Source organism: Rutidosis leptorrhynchoides, chromosome 5 (assembly GCF_046630445.1).
Source record: "Rutidosis leptorrhynchoides isolate AG116_Rl617_1_P2 chromosome 5, CSIRO_AGI_Rlap_v1, whole genome shotgun sequence".
Classification (NCBI taxonomy): Eukaryota; Viridiplantae; Streptophyta; class Magnoliopsida; order Asterales; family Asteraceae; genus Rutidosis; species Rutidosis leptorrhynchoides.
The window spans coordinates 431,681,921-431,689,998 of record NC_092337.1 but is presented as its reverse complement, the minus strand read 5'-3'; the positions used below and the strand labels follow the sequence as shown (position 1 = coordinate 431,689,998).

The following is an 8,078-nucleotide window of genomic DNA, read 5'->3' as shown; positions in this document are numbered from 1 at the left end:
ATTCTATTAGTGTATAGATGTTTGATGCTATTTCATATATGACTGCTAATTGCCTGTGGAGGTAGTGCTTAAACTGGAACTGGGAGTAATGCATAGAGTACATAGTGCAACATACAGTTCCCGAAAGCTCCTCTTACTGAAAGCATTAGCATCTCGCAAACGTTAAGCATAAGTATTTTTACTCGGATGTATATAACCGTGAAGGGTATAAAAATATGAGATCGTCAAGCAAGAACAAAACAAATTAACAACTCTTGTGTCACCGTTAATCGTCTACGAAAAGTACAAAGAAATGAAGAATGTGTAGCATTGTAGCAAAAAAAAGAATATACCATTCATCCTAAATCACATAAAATTCAAAAGTACAAAAAAAGAATATACCATTCATCCTAAATCACATCTCTAACAACAAATCATCTTCTCAAGGAAACTGAAAAGAACCTCCTATTTCATTTGCACCTGCAGGTGGATTAATAGCAACCCAAAGTAACGATATCGTAATCGCAATCAGCCCAGACCAAACGAAAACAATCGTAGGTGTCCTTCCTCTTCGACCCATCAACCCTTTCGCAAAAGGAAACAAATGGGCCAAAACCCAAAAGCTAAAAAACACCCCACCTAACAAACGACTCCATTGTGGTGTCGAGCTATATATCGTTCGGCTCACACCAACTGCGATCGCAATTAGATTCGTCATCATGATAACTATCGGCGGTATCATAAGAGACGACCATTTGATGATATAAAGATCTGAGAATTCATCGTCGTTTTCATCACCGCTTGATTTTGACGTTAACGTAAACGAGATCTCGATTCCCGCAACCACTTTTAATAGACCTTGAAGAACAGCAGCAAGATGTGCACTTGTACCCCCAATGAGCCAAAACTGTTCATTTCGCCACCACTCTTCAAGTTCGATACCCGACCATTTGATCTCGAGCACCGCTAACATGCAAAGCGTTATCGTGATGGCGAGAAGGTACACGAGAAACGTGACATCAAGGCTTTGAACAATGAATTGGCCCGAAAAAAGTGACAGCGCAGGTAAAAAGCAGTAAACGATTAAAAAGATGGAAGTAAACGGGTAAATACCGACGTTTAAGTATGCGATTCGTTGAAGGAACTTCATTTTCGAGTTTGCGAGAAGCGCGTTGTTTTTCGAAAAGAATATTTCGACCGAGCCAGTGGCCCACCGAAGCACCTGGTGAAGCCGGTCGGTCAAATTAATAGGTGCAGTCCCACGGAAGGCATCTCGTTTGGTCACACAATAAATGGATCGCCAACCCCGGTTATGCATACGGTAACCCGTTACCACATCTTCAGTAACCGATCCATAAATCCATCCGACCCGGTTTCCCCATTCGGTTTTGTCTTCGTACCAACACGAAATCACACTAATTGCTTCGGCAACGGTTGATGCATCGAGAAGCTCTCGAGGTATCGTGAGTGCACCTGGGGCCCGCCCATTTTTGACTGCAGGGTGATCAGCAAGCGGCCGACCTTGAAACTCAGCTATCGGGATTGTATCTATTAGTAAACTCGAGTTTCCAAACTTTTTCGGGAATAAAGACATGTTAATGTCTTCATCATCCGAATCTCCCATTCTCAACGCGCGGTTTTCATCATGTGAAGAAGAAACGGAGCTTTTCTTGCGTTTACCGAAACAGCAACTACAACAACCTGAATGGTAGTCTTTGGACCGGGGCGGGTCAAACCCATAAAGTGCGGTTCTACGGAATAAGGTTCCCGTACCAACATAAACCGGACCTTGAAGCCCATCAAGAGCCCGCATATTTCCATCAAAGAACACGGTGTTGTGATTAGCATAACGATCAGACGGGTCAATTCCTTCGAACCGTTGTGGGAACTGTACGTAACAAATGCGGTCCCCACCTCGGTCCATCATAAAGCACATTCCTTCTCTTATAGCCTGAGAGTTGTATATATAATGGTCACAGTCAAGGTTTAGCATAAACGGGCCGTTTGACATAATGGCTGAGGCTCTAACGAGTGCGTTCATGGCTCCCGCCTTTTTGTTGTGATCATAACCGGGCCGCTTTTCACGAGAAACGTAAACCAAAAGGGGAAGCCGAATATCAACTTCAGTAAAATCAAACGGGTTTGAGTCATCATCAGTCCCGTTTAATGGATTATCACTTGGCGGTTTCAACATCACCTGAAATTTACAGAACATACATAAGATGTTGACCAACTTTGACTAAAAACATAAATATAATCGTTAATTTGTTCAAAAACTCTAAAATTCTACAATGGTTTATATTCAGAGTATTATTATGTTGACCAACTTTGACTTTGACCAATAAATCCATTAACCCCTGATTAACTAAACGGATTAAGAAAAACCGGATCAGTCTGTTCTTAAAAAGAAGTAATCGGGAATAATCGGGGTTTTTTACAACAACGGGCCCAACCCAACCCAACCTGTTTTGACCTGTTCTATAAGCCATTCAACTGAGCCATTCTAAAAAGCTATTTCTTTGACCCATTCTAAAAGCAATTTGTTTGACCCGTTAACCAATCTTCACGACCGGCCATTTTGACACTTCCTAATTAAATTTCATTCAAACACGAAAGCAAATTTAAAATACATACCTGTATGATGCCGGCGTGATCACCTTTCGAGTGTTCGGGAGACGGTACCATCCAGGTACCGGGCCAATGGGTCGCATCCGCCATCCAAGTAGCTTTCGGGATCTTAACGGGTTGCAAAAGTTCATCACCCGCAGTTTCTTTTTGAAGCTTCATAGCTTTAATCTCTTCTCGAGCGTTATACGCATCCGAACGTCTCCTAATCGAATCCGGTAACCCGTTAATCCGAACCTTAAATTCATCATACTCCCGTTTAACTCGCCTTCGATCCTTAACAAAGTCATGCCTCACCTTATTCTTAAAAGGATCCTTTTTCAAACTGAAATACGACTCGGGATTTCTCGGCTCGATATTATGTTTCCTACAAAACGGGACCCACAAATTAGCAAAACTTGCAGCCTCCGCCATGGCCTCGAAAGTTAAAAGGGCCCCGCCGTCATCAGACACGTAACACGACAGTTTGTCAACAGGATAATCAGCAGCAAGAATAGATAAAATTGTGTTTGCGGTAACGAGAGGCGGTTCTTTTTCAGGATCTGCGGTAGAAACGAAAACGTCGACCCCGGGAAGATCGGATTTTCCCGACGGGTTTTGGGGACTCGGGGTTTCAAATTTTTCTTTTAAAACGTTGAGGTCGGTCGCACGGTTAACGGGTGCGAGTTTTGGAAGTTGGTCGAGGATCCAAGAAAAGGCGAACCAGACTTCGCATATAACTGACATTAACCAGAGCCATACTGCATCTTTGTTAGGATGAGTGATTCTCCAATGAAGAAATAACCCAAGAACCACCAACCGAATCAAGGCTAATAGCCTGCATACACATATTAATAATTAATAAATAAATAATAATAATAATAATAATAATTAAAAATTAACCTAATAAGGCACAAAAAAATATTATATGTTCCCTTTGTAATATTAATAATGGCCAACTTAAGTTAATCAAGATTACACAACTTTAAAATAGAAACAATCCAAGTCTTGTGAAAGATAGAGTAGGGTTGCAAAAATCGCTACTCGGGGAGTACTTTGATCGGGACTTTTGAAAGAGTAATCGGCAACTCGAGGAGAAATCGGATTGGACTTTATTCATTTAAGTAAATTTCAAATAAATTGTATGTGTAAATATACAGAATATCCAAAAACATAAACGTTAATATAATTGTCTAGAAACAAAATAATCTTCATTTGTTCAAAACCTCTAAATTTCTAAAATGATTTCATATTGAAATGTTCACCAATATTGGCTTTGACCAATTTTGACCAACTAAATTTGATTTTCACTTACGTTGACCAATTAATTGCTCGGATTTTGGAAACTCGGATCGGCCGGTTGCTAAAAAAGAGTAATCGGGGAGTTTTACAACACTAACACTGACATAGAGAACTGGTCAAATAATTTTTTTTTAACTAAACGAAAAGTCAAAACAACACGGGTCAAACGGTCAAAAGTAGCCCAAAGTCTATTTTTAATGCAAAAAACCTCCTCAAGCAGTTTTTGAAGGATAGCTTTTTTAATAATTCATATGAAATTATATGTAATCATACCTTATGCCCTAATTCTTTTAATATTTTTTACTACTTTGGATTGTCAACCCCACCCATTTCGACCAGTTTAAATCCCACCAACCCATTTTGACACAACTAGATGTAATCAGGGCACGTACCGATAAGGACTTATAACAGCAGCAGGTATCTTAAGTTTACGAGTAAGAGGTCGCCAAGGTTTATTGAGAAGCTCGAGTTGTTCAGCTCCCGTTACCCCGTCTCTATCTTCACTTAATCCATCATCTTTAGGCCAAAACGCGTTACCATAACCGTAGGTCCCATTCGTTTCAAATAACCAACGGTTATGATCAAACTCACCAGTCTGACTCCTAACCAAAGCCGATTTATTCGACTTCATTAACGATAACCTCCTCTCCATTTTTGACGACACACGTCTCTCCATTTTATTAATCGGTACATTAGAAGGTAAAGATAACGGCTGTCGAGGGTCGACGCTGTTTTTATCAAGATCCGTTTGCTTATACGGATCTTTACAACCCGGGCAAATCCCATCACCCGTTTTCACCGCGTCGATATAACAATCTCGGCATATTTTAAAATCACATTCGCACGGTAAAATATCAACGCCACGTTCATCACTCATTACAATTCCATCGCATCCGGGTATTTTACATGACGAACCTTTTGCACCCGCCATTTGAGGATGGCTAGTTTCAGAATCAATTACTTTGTCCATCAAGTGGGCCCGCGTGACACTATTAAACCCACCTGTAAAAAGTGAATTCGAGACGTATTGTTCTTCAACCCGTTGTGAAATTGAAGGATCCATGGGCTGATTATCGGGTGTGGGAGGGATATGGACCGTATAATTCATAAACTCGCCACTTCCGATTTCACTATCGAGATCCTCTCTCGAATAGTTTACGTAACGGCCGGAAGATGTTCGCCTGGCAAACGTTACTTGCGGTGGAATCGCACCCCGACTTTGTTGTAGCTCTAAAGCTTTCGGTGATCTTCCAGACATGTTTTAATAAAATTTTGTGAACAAATTTTTTGAAAAGTATATATTTCAAAAATCCACAGATCACCTAATAGAAAAAAAAAATCAACAAAAAAAGTATTAGTAGTAATCCAAACCAAAAACCATGTTCTGATCAAACATATATGTATAAAATAATCACTCAGAAATATTTAATTTAAATTAATGTAATTATGTAAAAAGTGACTAGATTGATCAAAAGCACAAAACACATGACTAATCTTTATCACATCTTTAAAATCTATCAAAAACTTTCTATAAACATGTTTTACATTATAATAACTACTTTCATCCATAATATTCATCAATAGTAATACATATAGATATCATCATCTACTGAATATTGAGAAGAAAAAAATATATATATATTCACTGTTGTAATAACATAGGCGAAAAAATCATACTAGACTGTTTTCTAAAAAAATAAATAATAAAAACTCATTTCCAATTAGATTTTAGATTCATTTTACATATAAAGGAAAAATAAATTAACTATTGGTAGCACCTTTTAATGATATCAAGCACAATCCATGGGGGAAAAAAACCCCAAATGATATTTTAATTTTCTTTTAGTAAGCAGGGCAAGCAGATGAACAAAAACCACAAGTTACTTCTTCATATACTCCGTATAAGACTAGGTACTTAGTAATAAAATAAATAATTTTAATATTCAGTTTTTTTATATTAAACTAAAATAAATAAATAATTTATGACAACAAGAAAGCCGCTTCAATATAATAAGAGCGTGTGAAGAAAAGATCAAACCAAACACGGACCAAAACTGAATTAACATTTGGACATCTGCCATATTACAACTGTAATTAAACAAATCCATTATTATTATTTAATTTATCTTTAAAAATTAAATTAATTAACAAATAACCTAAAACGACACTTGAAAAGCATTCAATTAAACTCGATTAAAAAAGAATAATAAAACACCGGAGCCAGGTCAATCGGTCGCCGGCACCGGCTCTCCATTCAATTAAACCCTAAACACAGTACGGAAAAATAACTGTATGTATGTAAGAGAGAAATAGAAAATTATAAATATAAATTAATTTAATTACCTGATTATATTTGTTTTTTGTTATAAATTGAAAAGGATAATGTTGACGGTTGTTGTTGTCTGGATATGAATAGAATCAAAAATAAACTTCGGCCGAATCGCCGGAAGTTAAAGAACAAAGTGTTGCCGAAAGCCCGAAACACGCTCCGATTTAAGCGATTGTGTTTTTTTTAGTAAAAGTCGGGGGAAAAAAATTGAGTGTGAAAGTGGTGAAGTGTTTGGGGAAGTAAGATGATGAAGGGTATTTTTGGAATTTAAAGAAAAATAGTGGGCCTACTTTTTTCCCGATTTATGAGCGGAATGTATTTTGAAAATCTTCACACATAAAATAAAAATCTCAAGAAAGCGTGAAGAGAATTTTAAAATAATTAGTGAAATGATCGGTAGAATTACTGTTTTTTTTAAATGAAACAGTATAATGATATATTGTAGATATTAAGTTAACGTAAATTCTAAAGTCATTTATTTTAATGACCCGTGGGACCACATATTTCGACTAAAAAACTTATCGTTGTTAACTTGGTCAGAATAAATGAAGTACATTCATTCTCCCACCACATTCCTCTAATTTTCATTACAACTAATATTTTCATTGTCATAAATGGTACTTATATAACATTAAAAGAGGGATTGAAAATACCTGATTTAACCTCGCAAAAATCATAATTATTTTTGAATTCGTCTATCATACTATATACTTTCATTTTAAATAGTGACAATATGATATGACGAATGTTATCGATTTTCAGATTCTTGTTGTTTAACAAACATACAATAATAAAACATTCAAGTTGTGATAAATTTCATCATCAAACAACGCATAAAAGAGAATAATTCTTTGAAATAACCATTAACAATGACATGAATGTTTGTACCTGCTTTTTGAAAACAAAAGGTTATTAGATAATATGGTGAAGATCGAGAAAAATAGTTGTAAATGTTTGTACATATTGAGAAAAAGAGTTGTGATAATATATGGTTGAGATGCTCCAAGAAATATATTTATAAAACAATAATACCGTATTAAATATTAAATAATATTTGATTAATTATTTTTGCCTTCCAAATCGTCATTCATATGTTATCGGCATTTATTTGTTATTATTTTATATTTTTTAATTATAATTAATATTAATATAAAATAAAAACATCATCATTATGAAAATTAAAGTGTAATTAGCAGTGTTGTAAAAGTCGACCGACTTGGCCGATGCGTCGTTTTTTTGGGTTCTCCGTCCCGTTTTTTCTGAACACGACTCAAAAGGCGGTCAAAGCTAAAAATTCGATCAAAGTCTGTTAAAGACGGTCAAAGTTGGTCAAAAACGGTCAAAATCAGTCAAATTTTCGTCAAGTTGTGATATGTTTCTAAAATTAGGGTTTGTTTTCATTTTTTGTGCCGCCATTTTCTCTGTGTCCTTACTGATTATGTACTCAGTAATATTAATTGAGTTTGAAGTTTGATTGTATTTAAATTCAAGTTCTTATTTAAGAAATTTATGGTATAGAATCAAATATTCTATACATATATAAATATATATTCAAGAAATTATTAATAAAGTCAACGTTGGTCAATGACCGATGCGTCACCGACGCGTCCCCGACTCTGCCGACGCGTCCTTTTTAGATCTCGACCGATGTGTCCCCGATTCGCGACTTTTACAACCTTGGTAATTAGTGAAAGGATAGCATAATCATTTTAGAGCTTTATATTTGTTTTTATTTTGTATCTTTTTTAATTAGAATTAATATTAATATTAATATAAAATAATGATATCAACATTATGAAAATCAAAAGGGTAATAGAAAATTACGGAGTAATAAATTATTTAGGTTATTAAATAATTAGTTACT

The 8,078-nt window shown here is 35.9% G+C and overlaps 1 protein-coding gene across 2 annotated transcripts; it reads right to left on the bottom strand.

Annotated features, from left to right (window-relative positions):
• Positions 1 to 257: 257 nt before the first annotated feature.
• On the bottom strand, positions 258 to 6,405 carry LOC139846498 (cellulose synthase-like protein D3). Of its 2 annotated transcripts, none has more exons than XM_071835982.1 (4): positions 6,229 to 6,405; positions 4,278 to 5,207; positions 2,614 to 3,421; positions 258 to 2,176 (listed from the first exon to the last, which is right to left on the bottom strand). In XM_071835982.1, exons 2-4 carry the CDS (start codon positions 5,141 to 5,143, stop codon positions 422 to 424), a joined length of 3,429 nt encoding a protein of 1,142 aa, XP_071692083.1. In that variant the 5' UTR covers positions 5,144 to 5,207; positions 6,229 to 6,405; the 3' UTR covers positions 258 to 421. The 2 variants fall into 2 exon arrangements, with proteins under 2 accessions (XP_071692083.1, XP_071692084.1); XM_071835983.1 differs by lacking the exon at positions 6,229 to 6,405 and adding an exon at positions 5,664 to 5,731.
• Positions 6,406 to 8,078: the final 1,673 nt, after the last annotated feature.

Bases quoted from the DNA above. Each gene is read 5' to 3' on its own strand.
- LOC139846498 (XM_071835982.1), bottom strand. From the start codon at position 5,143: ATGTCTGGAAGATCACCGAAAGCTTTAGAGCTACAACAAAGTCGGGGT. The intron at 3,422-4,277 runs GTACGTGCCCTG...ATGTGTATGCAG, and splicing joins GCTGTTATAAGTCCTTATCG to GCTATTAGCCTTGATTCGGT. The intron at 2,177-2,613 runs GTATGTATTTTA...TGTAAATTTCAG, and splicing joins ATCACGCCGGCATCATACAG to GTGATGTTGAAACCGCCAAG.